This window comes from Anabrus simplex, chromosome 1, assembly GCF_040414725.1.
Source record: "Anabrus simplex isolate iqAnaSimp1 chromosome 1, ASM4041472v1, whole genome shotgun sequence".
In the NCBI taxonomy this organism is placed as follows: domain Eukaryota; kingdom Metazoa; phylum Arthropoda; class Insecta; order Orthoptera; family Tettigoniidae; genus Anabrus; species Anabrus simplex.
Window position 1 is genome coordinate 1,243,324,199 of NC_090265.1, and position 22,223 is coordinate 1,243,346,421.

The 22,223-nt window shown below is 38.6% G+C and overlaps 1 protein-coding gene across 1 annotated transcript in view; it reads right to left on the bottom strand.

Moving 5' to 3' along the window:
* Su(z)12 (Polycomb protein Su(z)12) overlaps window positions 1–22,223 on the bottom strand; it is a 399,441-nt gene that overhangs the window by 23,468 nt on the left and 353,750 nt on the right. Inside the window, exons 8-10 of the mRNA XM_067137639.2 lie at window positions 11,898–12,103; window positions 11,558–11,811; window positions 2,627–2,812 (exon numbers count right to left, since the gene is read on the bottom strand). Of these exons, the coding sequence (XP_066993740.2) occupies window positions 2,627–2,812; window positions 11,558–11,811; window positions 11,898–12,103 (646 nt within the window). The remainder of the gene's footprint in view (window positions 1–2,626; window positions 2,813–11,557; window positions 11,812–11,897; window positions 12,104–22,223) is intronic.

A 22,223-nucleotide genomic window follows, 5' to 3' on the forward strand; every position in this document is an offset into this window, starting at 1 on the left:
AAGCATGGAACAATTATTTTCAAGATCTGACTTTTTTTTTTTTTTTTGCTATTAGCTTTACGTCGCACTGGCACAGATAGGTCTTTCGGCGACGATGGGTCAGGAAAGGGCTAGGAGTGGGAAGGAAGCGGCCGTGGCCTTAATTAAGGTACAGCCCCAGCATTTGCCTGGTATGAAAATGGGAAACCACGGAAAACCATTTTCAGGGCTGCCAACAGTGGGGTTCGAACCCACTATCTCCCGAATACTGGATACTGGCCGCACTTAAGCGACTGCAGCTATCGAGCTCGGTAAGATGTGATCTTAGCTTACAATTGGGAATACAAAGGATCTGTTGTTATGTTATGTATTTTTCTCTGCAAGCTGGACCCCTGACCAAAATATAGAGAAAAGCATTCTTGCATTTGAAATACAGTGAAACCTCGATTCTCCGTTTTTCGAGGGACCATGAAAATAAAACGTACAACACGGGAAAACGGAAAATCCGGGAACGAATGAAAACCACCAACAATTTGGCTAAACATCACAAAAATTAAATATATATAATTATAATCTTACAAAAACTCCTAAACCAAACCAAACTACAGCCCCAGTGGGACTTTGCCTGCCAAGCGACCGCTGCTCAGCCCGAAGGCCTGCAGATTACGAAGTGCGCATGGTCAGTGCGACGAATCCTCTCGGCAAATATTCCTGGCTCTGTAGATCGGGGTCGCCATCTCACCATTAGATAGCTCCACAATTAAAGGTATTCACGTAGGCTGAGTGGACCTGGAACCAGACTTATATCCAGGTAAATTTGCCTGACCTGGTTGCAATCGAACCCGGGCCCTCTGGATGAGAGGCGGGCATGTTAGACAGCGAAACCGCATTAATTACCGGTACGCGAGTTCAAAATCTCGGTACTTTATATTCAATTTTACAGGGGAATCTTCGTCAGTTTCCCGTGAAAACTTCTTTCAGTTCAGCAACTTTGGTTAGGCTAGCCAAACTTTGAAAAATCTAATAACGCCAAGCCAAACGACAATCGACCACAAGTAGTTTTTAATTCTCTCATCTAATAAAATAAAGCACATTAGATACAAAAGCACCCAAAATGATGGCGAAATCCGTTCATTTCTTAATCTTTCATTGTAATTTGGTGTCCGGTATACTGTTCGTAGTCAGTTTCTGGAAATCTCGTACCGCGCAAATTAGGCCTACATCGACTTTTAAAGGTTATGTTGAACTCGAAAACATGGTTTCGAAGTATCGATTCTTAAAAGTTCTCGAATGCATTATATTCAATTCTGCGCGTCACAAATCCAATCAAATTGGAAAGATAAAAGAAATGTAAAAACTCAGAAATTTCGGTTATTCGTGACCTTGAGGTCATCTGGAAAGCGCGCTCGCTGTACATGTCAGTCGAGTTTGAAATGATACCAACCATTTAAAATGTAAGCTGGGCAAATAAAACGACTGCAGTTTTTGGTATTTTAACACGAAACGTAACATTCCCAGTCTTACATCAGGACCTAAGCAGTAATAGGCAATCCCAAGACCTCCCATGGCTTTTTTTTTTATTTTTATAATGTAGGGTGCATCTGTTTTGGTCTCGCTAACATATCATGTACGATAATATCAAAAGGTACTGAATTTGTGTTAAGAAGGAGCAGTTTCGATTCCTGCCTGAAAGCCCAGTTACTCTGCAGTGCCCTGAGCAAAGTGCCGAAAACCTCTTCGGCAGTATGATCGAAAAAATGTAAAAATATAAACATCTAACCCTGGACATAATATGGACGTTTTATAAGTGCGAACATATGACGAAACTCGTTCCATCTTCAAGCAGAGCTGTCGAAATGCGCCGTGTCTCCTTGCAATTGTTGTGGGCACCCTCTGCTTTATAATTTTCCGAGATTCTCTAAACAATACCACCCGAATGCGATGCTAAGAGGGTCTCTTATGCAAGTTCACCGCCGATCGCTTTTCTAGTACCGGTACAGTACTTGCTTTAATTATCGCAGTGACGGGGCGTTAACGCCAAGATCCATAAATATGCCATAGCCGTCCTTTCGTGAGATACAGTTTATTAAAAAACGATTGATCGAGGATTTAGCATTGATGGGACTGGAATTTCTGGACGGTTGAACCGGGAAAGCGTTTCTTCGAGGAACGGATAATGCGGGACTTTTACAACGTGATTTAATTACTATGCTCGCACGACCACATAATTTGAACGCATATTCCGGGAAAACGTATTTTCCGGGAACGGATAATCGAGGTTCCACTGTATGTATTGCTGCTCTTACATCTCTTACGAATACCTTGGATGCTGAAAATTTTTAATGGCGAAGTCCTTCATCAGATGAAGAAGCAAAAGGAACTAATGTTCACTATAAAAGAAGATTCAATATCCAGAGCACATTATGAGAGGCAAGGGGTACCAGCTATTACAACTTATAATTGGAGGGACGATACGAGGGAAATGTCTTCCAAATAATTTGGGTCTTGCTTACATGCTAAAAAATCTGTTATCTAGTGTAGTACAGAAAAATGCTCTAAATCATCAATCTGCCACACACACAAATTTGAGAGAAAGGAAGAATAAAGACATAAAGGTACTGTAACTATTTCTTGGATGAATTCATACCCATATTTCATAACATGCAGATTCCACATCTTCATGAGCTCTTTTTCTCCCTCATTGACATCTGTGAAGTCATCAATCATCATCATTGTCTTTGTTTGCAGCCATTTTGGATCATGTTCACCCTCAGAATCTACATCCATTTCCTTCGGATAAATAGGTAGGCAGGTGGTAGTATGATGGTACAGCCTGTAGAAAAACAAAGAACATGCATTCAAAAACAGTTTCCATTACACATATGTAAAGCTAGTGTAATTCACATATAAATGCATTTGCCTTTGCTGGCAAGACCTAGTGTTTACAATGCACTATGTCTTTTGGTATGGTCTAGAGCAATTTGGTTACTTTCATTGATCGTGTCAGTCTTATACTGAAAACTGATCCGAAAGTTTTTCTAATATTGGCAGCCAGTTCCTGCTATGAATGGTGTGAAAATGTTGCGCAAAGGGTCGGTTGCTGGATGCATTTCAGTGGGCTTGGCAGACTGATGTGTAGGCCTAATAGCAACTTCTAGCTCAATGAGGAAAGCCACGTAAAACTACATCACACTTCATTTCCCTAGTATGACTCTTCAGCGATGACTAGGCCATCTATGACAGCTAATGGAACAGCTATTGAGGATCCAACCAGCCTTTGGGCTGAGGACTGAACATACATACATACATACATACATACATAGGCAATTTTTCTTTTTTCCAACCTCCAATAGGTCACAAAATTAAAACCACAGTGAGAAACTGACGAAGCATTGTGCAGATGTGTTGCGCACTGTCTCTAGTATGCGTGTTGACCACATCACGACACACTTGTCAGTTCTGAGTGCGTAGTGAGCACGTGATTAATGTCTGATGCCGGTTTCGCAGTCTAACTTGCCTCCCTCTCATCCGGAGTGCCCGGATTCGATTCCTGGCCAGGTCAGGCATTTTTACCTGGATATATGGGCTGGTTCCAGGTCCACTCAACCTGCGTGATTACCTTTAACTGAGGAGCTATCTAATGGTGAGATGGCGACCCCGGTCTAGAGAGCCAGGCATAACGGCCAAGAGGATTCGTCGCACTGACCATGCGTCATCTCGTAATCTGCAGGCCTTCGAGCTAAGCAGCGGTCGCTTGACGGACGAAGACCCATTGGAGTTGTAGTTTGGTTTGGTTTAGGAGTGATGTAAGATTATAATTACACATATTTCATTTTTGTGATGTTTAGCCAAATTGCTGATTGCTTCCATTCATTCCCGGATTTTCCGTTTTCCCGTGTTGTACGTTTTATTTTAATGGTCACTCCAAAAACGGAGAATCAAGGTTCCACTGTATTATGATGTTTTTGCATTTTAGTAACAGTAGTAGCTATGGAAACAGTGCAGATAAGCTTAATCAGGCCAATATTAGAAAAACTTTCGGATCAGTTTTCAGTAATTTACAGTCCCAACCGAAAGATCGCTTTAGATGAAGGCATGTTTGCTTGGAGAGGCCGGTTACATGTTTGAGTGTACAATCCATCTAAAATAACTAAGTATGGAATGTCCGCCTCCGTAGCGTAACGGCTAGTGTTATTAGCTGCCATTCTCGGGAGGCCTGGGTTCAATTCCCAGTACTGCCAAAAATTTAAAACTAGTAAGAGAGCTGGCATGTGGTTGAAATGGTACATGCAGCTCACCTCCATTGGGGGTGCGCCTGAAAAGAGCTGCACCACCTCGGGATGAGGACACGAGTTTACTTACTTACTAAATATGGAATTATGGTTAGGATGGTTTGTGAATCTAAAACTGGATACATTCGCAAATTGCTAATTTACGATGCAATGTTGAACATTCTTGGAAAGAGGGAAAATGACATTCAAATGAGATGGGGAAATTCTTCTTGTCACTTGGATGGAATGAACAAGAAAATAATTACCAAGATTTGAAGGGGTTAAAGTCAAAGTGGTGTAAGTCAATTTTCGGTAGAAGTTGACTTAGGCACAGAAAGGCGATGTAGAAATAAAAAACTGTTCATAGAAAAAGTGGAGTAAGTCAGAGCTTCACTCATTTCGTCGTTAGATGGCAGCACAAGTTAGACTGGTAATGGATCATCTGTTTTGCTGATAACTGAAGTGGTGTGAGTCAGACTTACACCAGTGTGGTTGTAATTGTTCCGCGATTTTCATCGAGTGTTGAATGCATGCGTGAATACTCAAAGAAACGATGGATTCTGAAATAAGTTTAAGTGATCCGTTGGATGAGCTGGAGTCCAGTGATGAATGGGAGCGTGAACAAGGAGAAAACACATCAGAAACAGATGATGGTAAGTACTATTCACCTTCTAACCTCTCAGTTACTCACCTACTAACCTATTTTGTTGCAACGTTTTTAGCAAGTACTTACATTAGATTATGCCTTAGGTCCTTTTGGTCTACTATTCCCTGAATAATACACCTTTGTAATCGGTTCGGAAAAAAAGAAAGGAAAAATGGAGAAAAATGCATGAAGAGTGATGTTTTTAGTGAATTTTCTGTGATTATTGAAAATGGTCGTGTTGAGTATCGTTTTTCACGTAATTTTGAATGCTGAATCGAAGCTTCCCCTGCAGTTTTTTATTTCGGTAGTAAGTGTAACAAGATGTTTGTTGTTTCAGAATCAGAAGGAGATGAAGAGGTAGACGGCGGACGCCAGCGCAACCATTCCAGGGAATTTCCTACTGCTGGAACTTCTGAGAATCGAGAAAACGCTCACCCGAGAACGAGGAAAAGACAAAAACACGAAAGTAAAGCTCAAAAGCGAAAGCGAGCACGAAATTCAGGGCTCCCGTACGTGTCCTCTAGAGGAAAAGAAGTGGCCGGTAAGCTGTATCAGAACTTTGATTGTAAATGTAAAAAAAAGTGTGTGGAGAACGTACCTGAAGTGGCGAGGCGAGAAATTTTCGACACCTTTTGGAAGCTAAGCAGTTTTTCTGAACAAAACGTATTTTTATGTGGTTTGATTGTGCAACAGAAACCTAATGTAAGACGCCCACGAAATTCAACGAGAAATGCAAAGTCTGTTTCAAACAGCTTCAGATTCCAAGTCAGAGGCAATAGCGTTACTGTGTGCAAGCGTTTTTTCTTACAAACACTCCAAGTTTCGGATGGGCGAATGACAAGGGCAATACAAAAAGTACGAGAGGGTCAACAACCAGGAAGTGACGGCCGAGGACGCCATCCCCCCAAAAATAAAACACCGGAGGCTGCCATGAATGGTGTGCGTGACCACATAGCATCTTTCCCATCGTATCAATCGCACTACAGTAGATCAGAGAACCCTAACAGGAAATACCTTCCTCCTGACATGAATGTACGTACAATGTATGAACTGTACAAAGAAAAGTGCACGGAAAAAGGTGATATTCCTGTTTCTGAAGCCATCTACCGTCGAACCTTTAGCAATGAGTTCAACTTGCATTTCCACCGGCCTCTTAAAGATACGTGCACCAGATGCGATGTGCTTGACAAGAAGATTGAAGTGTGTGAAGATGAAGACGAATCTACAAAGCTGAAGGCTGAAAAAGAATTACACCTCAGAAATGCCGAAAAGGTGAGAGAGGCTAGAGATCGGGACAAAGTGAAAGCACGGGAAGACGAATCTTTCTATGGTCTGACATTCGACCTCGAAAAGGCTTTGCCATTTCCTGTTTTGACGACGTCCGTGGCTTACTATAAGCGGAATATGTATTGTTATAACCTTGGCTGCCATGAACTTGGAACAGGTTTAGGCTTCATGTTCTGCTGGGATGAAACGATCGCTTCTCGTGGGTCTCAAGAGATTGGTTCCTGTATCGTCAAACATCTTGCAGCAAGAGCGTCATCTGCTAGGCACATAGTGTTGTACAGTGACGCATGCACGGGCCAAAACCGTAATATTAAGTTTTCCTTGTACCTCATGAAGTACATACAGGGCCCTCAAAGCAATGCAGAAATTATCGATCACAAATTTATGGTAAGTGGCCACTCTTTTCTACCCAACGACGCTGAATTTGGATCAATTGAATCGTACGCAAAGAACAAGTCCATTTATACTGCAGACGACTGGTACAGTATCATAATGAAGTGCCGAAGGAACAATCCATTCATGGTGACGAAAATGAGCCGAGAGGATTTCAAATCTGTTGCAAAGTTGGAAAGTTGTATCACGCGACGAAAGAAAAATGAGAACAACATTGCTGTTAATTGGTTGAAAATTCAATGGATACGAATTTTGAAAGATCAACCTTACACTCTCTTCTACAAAGAAACTGTGAATGAGGATATCCCATTTTCTAAAGTAAATCTAAAGGCAGCAAAGCCCGGTAGGCGACATTCTCTGGCCAACGTTTCTCAAGATGTTTTGTACCCAAGGGAAAGGCCTGTTACCGAGGCTAAAAAGAAAGATATGCTTGATCTTCTGCCATACATTCCACCAGTGAAACATGAATTCTTCGTTTCCCTGCGAACCACTATTGAAGAAGGTGAGGAGCTTGTAGATGTTGGACCTCTGGAAATTGTGGAAACCACATATCCTGATGAAATAGACTGAATCCGTATTGCCATGTTAAAAACATTAAGACTCCATTCGTGATAAAAAATTAAATTGTTTGTATTATTCTTATACTTTGTGTAATGTTCAATAAAAATGTGTTTGAGAAGTGCAAGTCAACTTTACATCATTTTGTTGATGTCCATAGTGGTGTAAGTCTTTGGTTTTAGGTCATACAGTGGTGTATGTCACAGGCTTTGGTAAGGCACAGTGGTGCAAGTGACTTTGGTTAGTGCGTGAGGTACAACTTTTGAGCAAAAAAAATTTCAAATCAAGCCTAATCCCTAAGTTTGGACCTACAATACCTTTCGCATTATGCTCATTTCCTAAAAACGATGATAAAGTGACTTACACCACTATACCTTTAACCCCTTCATTTCATCAATGCATTCTGCTGAAAAGGTTGAAATCACTTCAAAGTTCGACAGAAAAACAATGAAACCAGTACTCATACTTGATTACAATCAGCACATGCATGGAATAGACACAGCTGGCCAATACTTTGCTCTATACCCCGTCATGAGGAAAACTTGTCAATGGCCGATAAAAGTTTCTTCTATTTACTACAGTGCAGAGATATTGTCTGGGCAGCACTACATCAAAAAGTTCCTGAGGTGTATGGGAAGATGAACCAAGATATGAACCTATGTCCATCTACTATGGTGAAAACTACAGCAGGTGTTCCAGATAGTTTCCATGCTGGTGTACATCAGGGGTCGGCACTGAGCCTGGTACTGTTCAACATTGTCATCAACTACCTGATGGAGCAGCTGATGACAGACCTGCCGTGGACCACACTTTATGCAGACAATATTGTTTTGGTTGGCGAGTCATGTCAGGAGGTTGAGGCAAGTCTTGGAACGATGGCGAGCAGTACTAGACACAAACGGATTCAGAGTAAGTCGCAAGAAGACAGAGTACACGTTCTTCAACTTTGCGCAGCCAGGGCAAACGGGCCCACACAACACTGTCTTCCTCGCTGGAGAACCACTGATGATGACCAACAAGTTTAAATATGTTGGATCAGTCATCACAACTGATGATAATATCGATGCAGATGTCAAGCAGCGCATCAGTGTTGGTTGGATAAAAGGGTGGTCTCTTACTGGTGTTCCGTGTGATAAAAGGATGCCAGTCAAATTAAAGAGCTAAGTGTACAAGACCACTGTCCGGCCTGCCCTCATATACGGCTCCAAATGTTGGGCAAGGCAGAAAAAGCATGACCAGCGAATGCATGTCACAGAGATGCGGATGTTGCGACGGTCCGTGGGAGTCACTCTGCGTGACAAAGTGCGCCATGAACACGTGCAAGGATCCTTTAAAGTTGTGCCCATCAGCGACCAGATGGAGGAGAAACAGCTTCCCTGGTATGGTCGTGTCAGAAGAAGAAACGAACACCATTTAGTACAGAAAGCTCTTGCCATCGAAGAGCCGAAGAGAGGAAGAGGGCGTCCTAAGGCAACATGGAAACAAACTGCTCAGGCTGTTTTAAGGAAAAGTGAAGTGCCATTAGATATGGTACAAAAACTTTGGACGTACTCTCTCCGAGTCAGACGAGCCGACCCTGAGTGAGCATGGGAGTGCCCGTTTTATGGGTGTATATATATGGCCAGGAAAGAAGAAGTACTACAGCCTCTTCAGTTCTTTCTGTCTCTTCTAGAAGTCTAGTACCCAGACAAAAATTACCTATCTATAGGTCATATAAACAGTTTCTAGACACTATCTTGAAGGTCAAAAACCTCCTACCCCCTCCCCAGTCTCAGCCCTGACCCAAGTCAGAACAGCCTCTCCAGCCCTCTCTGACATGCTATCACTAGCATCCACTTCACCGCATTCCATTCACCACCAGCTAAAGATCCCCCAGTACGTCTGGATGGAAAAATGAATGAACATGTTCTGCTGAAATTCCCACCACTGGAAACTGACCTCTACCCAACAAAAAGATGTAGAGTTTGTCTGAAGAAAAAAAAAAAAGTACAGTATCTGATACAAGATGGTACTGAAGGAAGTGTGGCGTCCCTCTGCACCATGGAGCATCACAACCTAAAATTGTACTAGAATTCCTTCCCCAGGTATGTTCTAATTTTCACATTAATCCCAAGCATAATATAGGCGTAGTTATTTTTGTTCCACAGTGCCGAAGGTAGGACTGGTAGGCAGGGACTCTTTAAAAATGGCTGGGCTGGAGGTTTAAATGCCCTGGCAACTTACTGGTAATACCAATATAATGGTCCGTTATTGGACATTATAAATTTTCCAGCTAACTCATTCTTGGTTGCCTGCGTTTCGCCCTCGTGTGCTAAATATTTTAGGTTCCCTATGGGAATCAACATCAACATAATTTGATGGCCAGGCAGGCATCAATTTTTGGAAATGAGACATAGCTCTCATAGTGCATTGGCACTGCTGGTGGCTTCAAGTAGCCTATGCAGTGGCCTCCACGGTGTGCACTAGCCTTGCATCTTGGGTGGTGTGCTAAGTCCCAACTGACGAGCCTAACTTAGCACATGAGGGCGAAACACAGGCAACCAAGAATGAGTTAGCTGGAAAATTTATAATGTCCAATAACGGACCATTATATTGGTATTATAGATTTACTCATTCAGGACAAATATTTTAGGTTCCCTATGGGAATCAACATCTACATCAACTTACTGGTAGTCAAAGTGTTAAGAAAGGCCTTCCTTGATTGTGCCAGTCAGCATTTTATGCCCTTCTTACTTCTGCCATCGTTAGTTATTTTACAACAATATTCATCTACTTCCTTTAAGACTTAATTTCCTAATCTAATATTTCCTGCATCACCTGCCTTCATTCGACTGCACTTCATTACTTTTGTTTTGGACTTATTTATTTTCGTCTTGTACTCCTTACCCAAGACTTCGTCCATGCCATTCAGCAGCTTGACATCTTCTGCAGTCTCAGATAAAATAACAATATCATCGGCAAATCTCAAGGTTTTGATTTCCGTCTCCTTGGAATGTGATTCCCTTTCCAAATTCCTCTTTGATTTCCTTTACTGCCTGTTCTATGTAAACATTGAAAAGGAGGGGGACATACTGCAGCCTTGCCTCACTCCCTTCTGGATTGCTGCTTCTTTTTCATAGCCCTCGATTCTTATCTCTGCAGATTGATTTTTATACAGATTGTAGATAATTCTTCGTTCTCGGTATCTGATCCCGATCACTTTCAGAATCTCAAATAGCTTGGTCCAATCAACATTATCAAATGCCTTTTCTAGATCTACGAACGCCATGCATGTGGGCCTGTCCTCCTTAATTTGATCCTCTAAGATCAGACATAAAGTCAGGAGTGCTTCACGTGTTCCTACATTTCTTCTGAAGCCAAATTGATTTTCTTCCAACTAAGTTTCAAATGTCTTTCCATTCTTCTATAACCCACCTTCATCGGAGGGTCTGCCTTACAAGGGCTGCACTCAGCTAGAAATAGCCACACAAAATTAAATTAATTCTTCTATAAATAATACGTGTTAACATTTTGCAGGCGTGAGATACTAAACTAATGGTGCGTTAGTTTACACACCTGTCAGCACCGGTTTTCTTGGGAATAGGTATAACAACATTCTACCAAAACTCAGATGGCATTTCTCCTATATCATCATCTTACACACTAAATAGAATAATCTCGCCATACTGGTTTTTCTTAAGGCAGAAAGTAATTCAGAGCGAATATCATCAATTCTAAGTGTTTTGTTCCTGTTTAGGTCTCTCAAAGCTCTGTCGAATTCTGACCTCAAAATTGGGTCTCACATTTCATCAGCATCAACAGCCTCTTTTTGTTCCAGAACCATATTGTCTTAAGTCTTTACCTTGATACAGCTGCTGGATACGTTCCTGCCACCTTTCTTATTCACTATCATACAAATATCTGACAGGTACATCGTGACTGTTCCTTGTAAAACTATAATTTTGTAATGCAGCATTCTTAACATCCAAGAACTTCCATTGTGGCTAAAAACCACTTCACAGATGAAAACTCAAGGGACAGAAATTATATATATATTAAAAAAAAAAAAAAAAAAGTAAAGGCAATAAGGGGAAAAAAACAAGATATTCCTCATTCCCATTAATTTACAAAAGTATTAAAAATCTGTCTACGATTTATTTCTTCATTACCTAAATAGAAAGTATGGGCTGTTTATTCAGAACAATATCTGGGCCTGCTACACTGATCGCTCTTTATATTTATTGAATTAACCAGACTCTCTACCAACTTATGAGTCTTTGAATGAAAAATCTCGAGTAATAACATTTCAATTCTCTACCTATCTGATTGATGTCTTATCACGTAAGCGAAGGTGAAAAAATACTCTATAAGATAAACTTTCTATTCCACAAATGACTGAACAAAACCTACAAATTTAACACTACAGAGTAATAATAAAGAATACCTGTTATGACCAGTTATGTAGGGGCGCTGTCCGTCAAACTCATTCTCATCCAGTTCCAAAAATTCAGATAAACTTGGTTTAGGTCTCTTTGGGTGGCAGACAAGAATGTTCGACACTGAGGTGCGTCTAACTGGCCCATTCCGAGAGAAAGCAAATCCTGGTGGTTGAGAGATGAGATCATGAGGACTTCCTGTATATGATCCATCGTAGCATTCATTGATGGCTACATCAATCCGAGCACCTTGAGGAATAGGCTGGGGGAAATAAAACAAGAAAATTTTGAATGAAAAATCTCTAGTAATAACATTTCAATTCTCCACCTATCTAACTGATGTCTTACCACGTAAGTGAAGGTGAAACGTGAATGGCAAAGTTTCAAGTGCTTAAGCAAGGCATACAAGGAGACACAGTCCAAAGAGCACCATGGGCATGTTAGATCTTCACAAGCCTCAGTCTGCTGTCGGCTATTGTTATTGTAGAGAAACTGGTACACAATCTGCAGCCGTGGTTCCTCTTTCTTTGCAACCTTGGTACCTTGAGTTTGTTCTGAAATAATGAAGAGAGCATGGAATAATAACTAAAGCAACCATACATCATCAAATTTAAAAGCATGAGTTTTTAAAAATCCATCTTATTTCTCTTCTCAGAGAGAGAGAGAGAGAGAGAGAGAGAGAGAGAACAATAGTAAATATTAAGTCATAACTTTTATGAAATAAGTTCCCATTATATGAAATAATTCAAAATATAGATATTAATCATCAAATGTCCATAACTTTACCTTCAAAGCATCAGCATCATCTAATGATGGGAATAGGATAGGATAACATGGTCAAGTGATGGAAAGAAGATGCAGGTCATTCTGCTTTCATTTTTATCTGCAAATTTAAAAAGAAATAACTCAGCGATAAAGAGTAACAAAGTTATGTAGTAGTAGTGGTGGGTGGTGGTGGTAATAGTAGTAGCAGTAGTGTGATGTTCTTGGCTATCGTGTGTAGGTATTTTGATTTGATACCATTCTGGCTGCCACTGAAGAAGTGACTTATTTCTTTACCTTAAAAGTATCTGCATCTAATGATGGGAATAAAAAAGGATAAGATGGTCAGGAAATGGAAAGAAGATGCATGTCAATCTCCATTCTGCCTTCCATATTACTTTATTATGGCGCAGAGAAACTGGAACTCTACTGGGTGACCTACTGCTAAATGTTAATTCATTTTGTTGGGCAAGCACTGAATGTGTGACCAGAGATCTTTCATGTCTTGACATCTTAAACATGGAGTGCCAAATGGACATCATTCTGGCCTTCAAAATTCAGACTACTTCTGTTCGGTTTGGACGTAAGATCATGGAATCCAAATGCTGACACACTATAAGGGAGCTAAAGAACATCATGCTTGCAGGTCATTGCTCCCTCTTCACAGTCATCACTACTGATCAGTTTTGGTTGTACTAAAAAATGGAGGTATGATGACACTGATTTTATCAAGATTTTGCAAGATTAATTAGCATGGGTGCAAAATAAATACCTATTTGAAAATTCTCTCAAATGGGCTTTCATTTTCGACTGTAGTTTGAAGCTCAAGACAATGTGATATGAATAATATTCATATTATTTCATTTTAGGTGGTGGCTTTTAATTTTTTTAAATTGTTTTTTGGATGCGACATGTTTGCTTTACTCCAAAATGCAGATCTATAAGGCATAATTAATTGTGGCAAGGCATGTTTTAAAATCCTTCCGCTACATGAGTACTTAAAAATTGGATATTAACACCTCAACATTCGGGAAGTGACTATACTTCAGAATATACGTGCATGAACATCAAAATTCAGATTTTTCCTTCGAAATGGAGCCGTCTTTGTGAACTAAAAATTGAAAATGTTGGAACATCTCACTTCTATTTTTCGACTGTCACCTAAGCACTATGTGCAAAGGAGTTGCTCTGGAATAAACTGCTTAACCCTAGAACTGCGGACCGTCTTTCTGGAAGACGGTGCACCGTTTCGTCAAGTGCGATCGTCTTTCTGAGAGACGGTGTCGTTCTTCCGCCGTAGGTTTATAACTGGTCACCAAATGCCAATAATATAGATACCAGCTGAATACTTATACTTTTATCTTCAATATCGAAAGTCTTTGAAACACAAACATCGGTCTGGACAAGTTTATTTAGCTGTAGAAGTGAAAGTACTTTCATATCTTCTTAGAATCAAGATGGCAGCCTGCTTTGTTGAAGATTCTGAAATCAAGCGCTCGATTTTCGAAGATGTTAGTGATAATACTGATGGTGACAGTGGTTATTGTTTTAATGCCGATGAGAAACTTATTCCTGAAAACAGTGAAAGTGACAGCGAAGTACAAGGTGCCTTGGAAGTAATGGGAATTTCCGATGACCGGAATGATGTTCAAGTCGGTGCAGGTTATGTTATTATTGGCAGTACGTCAATATTTGAAGAAACCAGCGAAGGGACAAGTGTGAACTGTTGATATTTTTGTAGATTGTTATAAGGAATTTATCACAACACAGGAAAGAAGAAATTGACCTAAAGAAAACTAAGATAAGCTGTAGGTTCGAAATTTGTGAAAAGAACTAAAATTCGTTTTGATGAAAATTTGAGTTTTATTTTGCAAACAAAATGAAAAGTGGAGAAATACGTAAGAAAAAACTTGTTCATTTCAGAATATCGTGTTTCAGAAATAAATTATCTATCACAAATTCCTTTATTTGAGCAAAATATTTCAACGATTTCCTTTGTCTAAAAAAATTTTTAATTGCATTTTACGATAGTTAGAAATCGTGACAATATTTTTCGTTATTTGTATTATCTTCATTTAGATCAGTCTTTTAGCTTTCTATTGGTATATAACATGGATTTATTACGATTAATATGTGATTACAGGCATGATTTTGTTTTCATGGTGTATGTTGAGAAAAATAACTGCAGCATTTGACAGAAAAACCTACAGCAGTTCTAGGGTTAACATCACCAATTTCATTTATAAATTAATTAGCAAGATACCCGTGCTTCGCTACGGTATTATAATGAAATTTATAATTGAATGCTTAACGAAATATATAATCGGCCTAAATTCGCGATCTAACTCATTTTCTGAGAGAATCCACCAAAATTCGTGATCTGACTTGTTTTCTGAGAGATTACGGCAAAGTTCCTCCCATTCTTCAATCTTTCTTTCCAGCCATCGATTTCGTACTTCCTGGGCTAGGTCCAGGTATTCCACCCGGTCAGTTGGGTCCCTAAATCTTTGCCATCTTTTCCTATAAGCATTTTTAATATGGCTCAAATCCTTGAGGAGATCCGGCGTGGTGTCGTCTAAGGTGCCTTGGTGGTACTGAACCCATGGCCGGACTGCAATCGTAGTCATTACCCGGCCAGGACCCGTTTCCAGCACGGCCCGCACATTTTGACGATGGTCCAGAACATTATTATTATTATTATTATTATTATTATTATTATTATTATTATTATTATTGATGGTCTGGAACCCACAGCAAAATGCAAAACCGCTATCTGGCGGTAAATTACATCTGCTGCCATTGTCATTTCTGACAATGTGACCAGCACCATCGTCGCGCGTAGGCAAGACGCGAGATTTCTGGCGACACGAATGATATACTTACGTGCATTATTGACCTTATCATTGCATGGTCAATATCATTCCTATCGTTTATTTCAAATGTATTTAAATTTTTATTTATATGCCAGGAGAAACTACCATACTCTAACTTTATGTACTCCAAAGGAAAAGATGGTTCAGGAAAGATACAAAATGATCAATAATAAGTACATTATGAACAGTAAAATCAACTGGTCTCAACTCCTTTTTCACCCCACCGCCGTTAAGTTGATTTCCCCCCCCCCCCCCCCTGAAAAAAGGTGTGTTTCCTTACGTTTAAAGGAGATCCAACCTTCAGTTCCGAGATATAAGTATCCCCATAAAAATAATTCAACAATCTTCAACAGTAAAGGATCTTCTAAATACCAATTATCACGACTCTAACACCTTCAGTTTTTGAGATATGTGTCCTCATAAAAGGAATTCAACTCCTTTTCACCCCTGCCCCCAAGATGATTTTCCCCCAAAACATTTTTTTCTTTGTTTTTAAAGGAGATCCAAATACCAATAGTCACGTCTGTAACATCTTTAGTTTTTATTAGATGTAAGTATCCTCATACAATTAATTCAATTAATTTTTCAATTCTTTCACCTCCCCCCCATTCATTGGATTTTCCAAAAATACGTGTTTCTTTAATTTTAAAGCATATTCCAAATACCAATTTTTCACATCTGCATTATCTTTCGTTTTTGAGAAAACAGTATCCTCATACAAACAATTCAACTAATTTTTCAATTTCTCTCCCCCCTTTAGGTGGATTTCCGAAAACAAAAAATACGTATTCCTTTATTATTAAACGAGATTCCAAATACCAAATTTCACGTCTGTAACATCTTCAGCTTTCGAGATATCAGTACCCTAATTAAAATAATTCAACCGCATTTACAGTCACTTTTACCCCTCCACCCAAGTGGTTTTTCAGAAAACAAAAAATACATGTTTCTTTATTTTTAGTAGAGATAAAAATACTACTTTTCAGTTCGGTAACATGTTAAGTTTTTGAGATGTACCCTTTTAAGTTACCCTTAAGTGGAGTTTCCAAAAACGAATCACCTATGTTTCTTTACTTTTACAGGAGATTCCAAGTAACAATTTTTACGTCTGTAACATTTTACGTTTCTTAGATATACTGTACATATAGTCTTTCTAAAATTTCACCCCAATTTGTCACTCCTGTTTGTTGTTGTTAGTCGTTTAGTCGCTTTCGACTCTCCGTGACCCCATAGACCAAAGTGCGCCATTTCTTCCTGTCGTATACTATTTTCCGAAGTCTTTCTAAATTGAGAGCCGTGGCTTCCTTGATGTCATCAATCCACCTCATCCGTTGTCGCCCTCTTCTCCTGTTACCATCAGTCTTCCCCAGCATTAAGGTCTTTTCCAGAGAATCATGTTTTCTCATGATATGACCGAAGTACTCGCTTTTTCACCCTTTTCACCCCTACTGTTGGGATTTTCCAAAAATAAAAAAATATGTATTTCTTTATTTTTAAAGGGGATTCTAAATACCAATTTTTACATCTGTACACTTTAAAAGTTTTGATATATATATATATATATATATATATACACACACTCAATTTAAAAGTTCACCCCCCTTTTCACCCCCATTAATTGGATTTTCCAAAAACAAAAAATATGTTTTTTTATTTTTAAAGATCACAAATACCAATTTTCAGGTCTGTGATATCTTCAGTTTCTGAGATATAAGTATCATTAAAGGCATTCAACCCCTTTATCACCCCTCCTATTGAAATTTTCCGATAACAAAATACGTGTTTATTTTTAAAGGAGATTCTAAATACCAATTTTTACATAAAATTCACCCCCTTTTTCACCCTCCCATTAATTGGATTTTCCAAACAAACAAAAAACAAAAAAAAAACAAAAACAAAAAAAAAACATACACGTGTTTCTTTATTCTTATAGGAGATCCCAAATACCAATTTTCCGGTCCATGACATCTTCAGATTCTTCAGTTTCTTTTCCACCCTTTTTCACCCCTCCTATTGGGATTTTCCAAAAACAAAAAAATACTTGTTTCCTTATTTTTAAAGAAGATTCTAAATACCAACTTTTACATCTGTAAACTTTTAAAGTTTTGGAAAGAAATAGAGTTAGAAATGGCTGTGGAAGTAAGGAGAAATTGAAGGAACTTACTAGAAAATTGGATCTAGCAAAGAAGGCAGCTAAGGATAACATGATGGCAAGCATAATTGGCAGTCATACGAATTTTAGTGAAAAATGGAAGGGTATGTATACGTATTTTAAGGCAGAAACAGGTTCCAAGAAGGACATTCCAGGAATAATTAATGAACAAGGGGAGTGTGTATGTGAGGATCTTCAAAAGGCAGAAGTATTCAGTCAGCAGTATGTAAAGATTGTTGGTTACAAGGAAAATGTCGAGATAGAGGAGGAGACTAAGGCCAAAGAAGTAATAAAATTTACATATGATAACAGTGACATTTACAATAAGATACAAAAGTTGAAAACTAGAAAAGCGGCTGGAATTGATCAGATTTCTGGGGATATACTAAAGACAATGGGTTGGGATATAGTACCATATCTGAAGTACTTATTTCATTATTGTTTGGTCGGAGGAGCTATACCAGATGAATGGAGAGTTGCTATTGTAGCCCCGGTGTATAAAGGAAAGGGTGATAGACATAAAGCTGAAAATTACAGGGCAGTAAGTTTGACATGCATTGTATGTAAGCTTTGGGAAGGCATTCTTTCTGATTATATTAGACATGTTTGTGAAATTAATAACTGGTTCGATAGAAGGCAATTCGGTTTTAGGAAGGGTTATTCCACTGAAGCTCAACTTGTAGGATTCAGGCAAGATATAGCAGATATCTTGGATTCTGGAGGTCAAATGGACTGTATCGCGATTGACATGTCTAAAGCATTTGATAGGGTGGATCATGGGAGACTACTGGCAAAAATGAGTGCAATTGGACTAGACAAAAGAGTGACTGAATGGGTTGCTATATTTCTAGAAAATAGATCTCAGAGAATTAGAGTAGGCAAAGCTTTATCTGACCCTGTAATAATTAAGAGGGGAATTCCTCAAGGCAGTATTATTGGACCTTTATGTTTTCTTATATATATATATATATATAAATGATATGAGTAAAGGAGTGGAATCGGAGGTAAGGCTTTTTGCGGATGATGTTATTCTCTATAGAGTGATAAGTTACAAGATTGTGAGCAACTGCAGCGTGACCTCGAAAATGTTGTGAGATGGACGGCAGGCAATGGTATCATGATAAACGAGGTTAAAAGTCAGGTTGTGAGTTTCACAAATAGGAAAAGTCCTCTCAGTTTTAATTACTGCGTTGATGGGGTGAAAGTTCCTTTTGGGGATCATTGTAAGTATCTAGGTGTTAATATAAGGAAAGATCTTCATTGGGGTAATCACATAAATGGGATTGTAAATAAAGGGTACCGATCTCTGCACATGGTTATGAGGGTGTTTAGGGGTTGTAGTAAGGATGTAAAGGAGAGGGCATATAAGTCTCTGGTAAGACCCCAACTAGAGTATGGTTCCAGTGTATGGGACCCTCACCAGGATTACCTGATTCAAGAACTGGAAAAAATCCAAAGAAAAGCAGCTCGATTTGTTTTGGGTGATTTCCAACAAAAGAGTAGCGTTACAAAAATGTTGCAATGTTTGGGTTGGGAAGAACTGAGAGAAAGAAGAAGAGCTGCTCGACTAAGTGGTATGTTCCAAGCTGTCAGCGGAGAGTTGGCGTGGAATGACATTAGTAGACGAATAAGTTTGAATGGCGTTTATAAAAGTAGGAAAGATCACAATATGAAGATAAAGTTGGAATTCAAGAGGACAAACTGGGGCAAAGACTCATTTATAGGAAGGGGAGTTAGGGATTGGAATAACTTACCAAGGGAGACGTTCAATAAATTTCCAATTTCTTTGAAATCATTTAGGAAAAGGCTAGGAAAGCAACAGATAGGGAATCTGCCACCTGGGCAACTGCCCTAAATGCAGATCAGTATTGATTGAACTTTTAAAGTTTTGAGATATAGATACACTCATTTTAAAATTTAACCCCCCTTTTCACCCCCTTATTTATTTATTTATTTATTTATTTATTTATTTATTTACATACTTTACGCCCACATTGGAGCACTTAAATCAAACCCAAATACATTTATGTTAAAAAAGAATTAACTGAAGATTTAGCTTGCATCATCTTCTTCCTTTCCCAAAACCTCTTCATTCTGGCTGACCTGGCTGCCCTTTCTTCATCAGATATGACATGTTGTTTCTGTTGTACAGTTTTTAATGACAATCTTATTTGTTTGTTCTTGAGAATCCTTTTTTCTTCTCTATTTTCAATTTGCTTCATTGTAATATTCAGCTCTTCTAAATCATTATGAACCTTTAAACCAATTATTTTTTTGTTTTATTTCTCCAAAAGTAATTAAATAGTTGTTTTATTATCCTATTATATAGATAACCATATTTAGAAAGACATTTAATGTTGTGAACCTATATATCATGAAATTATAATCGTAAAAATACACTGTAATAGCTTAGTGAACATGATATTTCTGTTTTAATTCTGGTTTAATTTTCTTTCTTTCTCCTAAGATACCATAGTGTAAAGGTGTTTTATTGCTTGGTGTACACAGTATGTTGTACTTTATTGAACACTAAGTTTGTACTTCAGCCTTGGGATTTTATGATATGTTTATTGTTGTGTCTGTGGTTCCTGGGTGTGGTTTGCTTATGTAATATTGTGGTGATTTAAGTTTCATTTTCTGGAGGTACCCTTTCTTGTTCATATTTCATGGGGTGTATCTTTTATTTTAAAAAGTCATGAAATATTACATAGCAGTTGCATGGGTTTGATATGGGAATCGTTCAATTAAGGGGTGTACCAAAAGTTGATGTTCAAGTCGGGATCATCCTGCTACCGTACACGACAGTAGCCTTCCGTATGTATGGCCGACTGTATGGCCAAGGGTGAAACGACCATTACCAAACTTAACACCCAAAGGGAAGACCACAATTAACCAGATAAGAAAAGATCCACCAATTCAATACACATTGTTAAATGATGTAAGTTATGTTAGCATTAAAACATCATGGGACTAGTTTCGACCCACTAAAGAACATCTTTAGCCATTATAACCAGACACTGACAAGTCATGATATGTACACAAAACATATATACATTTAAAATAAAATTATGGGGGTTGAAGGAAGTTAAATGGAAGAGGAAACAAAAGAAGAGAATGACAAAAAAATGGAGTGGGCCTGATAATTTTAAAACAGCTTGACGAGTATGCAGACAAGGTAGAAAGGATAATGAAAATTAGACTGAAAATGAGGAAAGAAGTGAAGGACTTCATACAAGTGCAATCACCACAGACAGTGAACAACGAGGAGAGTATTGAGGGATTCCTTAAGAAACTAGAAAAGGAAATAACTTTGAAATGGAGACTTAAATGCACAGGTGGGAAACAAAAGATAAGGAAAGAAAGATGTATTCGGACCATATGGATATGGGGAAAGGATTAAAGGAGGAGAGAAACTACTTGAGTTTCATGAGAGGAATGGAATAATTGTGGGCAACAGATGGTTTCGGAAGAAAAACAGTAGGAAAATTACAAGATGTGACTGGGGTGACAGAAGAATAAAATCAATAACTGATTACTTTGTGGTGGAAGAGACAAATCACAGACAAATATGCATTACCAGGAGAAGCATTCAGTGGAGATCATAGAGTTGTGACAGTAAAAATGAGAGTGGAGAAAATGAAAAAATTAAACGAGATAGGCAGTAAAATAAATGAGTGGAAATTAAAAGATACGAACATACAGGAAGAATTCCGGAGAGACTGAAACAAAAATTTCCAGTAAGTAAACTAGGAAATGTGGAAGATGAATGGTCCAAATTTGAAAGGGCATTTGTAAGTCGGGCAGGGAGAGCCTGTGGAAGAACATCAATGAGAGTGAAAAAGGAGATGTCGTGGTGGAATGAAAAGGTGAGAGAGTCAGCAAAAGACAAGAAGAAAGCATGGCAAGAATGGAATAGAGATAAAAATAAGAAAGCAAAAGGAAGTATCTCGATAATAAAAGGAAATGCGATAAATTGATAAGAGAAGAAAAGTTGGGAAGAATTCACACACAAGATGGAAACAGAAGAAGCTGGCAGTAAAAAAATGCCATAAGGAAATATATGAAGTATTAGAAAAGAAAGAGTGTATACAAAGCTGAATAAAGAGGAAGATGGAGAATTGGTAACATATCCAGAAAAAATGAAGATGGTAGGAATACAGTGTGATGATTCAACAGCAGAGGATGATATAACAACGTTAACAGGTGGAATTAGCAGTTCGTTAGTATGAAAATGATAAAGGCTGCTAGACCTGTTGGACTACAGATTGTTAAAGTGCATACGAAAACAGAAATGTGTGCAGAAGACTGGGAAAAGGGAATAGTAATAATACCCATCTTTAAGAACGGGGACAAAAAAAAAAAAAATTGTGTGATAACTATAGATGAATCAAACTCTTACCATACACAGCAAATTACTGGAAAGGATATTAGAGAGGAGGATGAGAAGAAAGGCAGAAGGAGAGTTATGAGAAGAACAGTATGGCTTTAGAAGTGGAAGATCTACAGTTGACTCAATTATCAGCATGAGGCAATTAACGGAAAAGAATTGGGATATGGAAAGGATCTGATCATGACATTCATAGATCTAACAAAGGTATACAATAGTGTTCCCAGGGAGAACATTTGGGAAGCCATGGTCAAAAAGAGATTCGGTACACAAACTGTAGAAATTGTACAAGCAATATACACCAACTTCGTCAGCAGTGTACGGGCTCCAGTTGGAAATGAAATTGGACTAAGACAGAGGAGTGTGCTGTCACCTCCTAATTTTCTAAATGTTATGGACGAAATTGTAAAGAAGACCAAGGAAGCATATGAGAATAAAAAGAAGAAGTTATTTTTATTTTCAGGTGATATTGTAATCCAGGGAATGAACAGCAAAGAAGC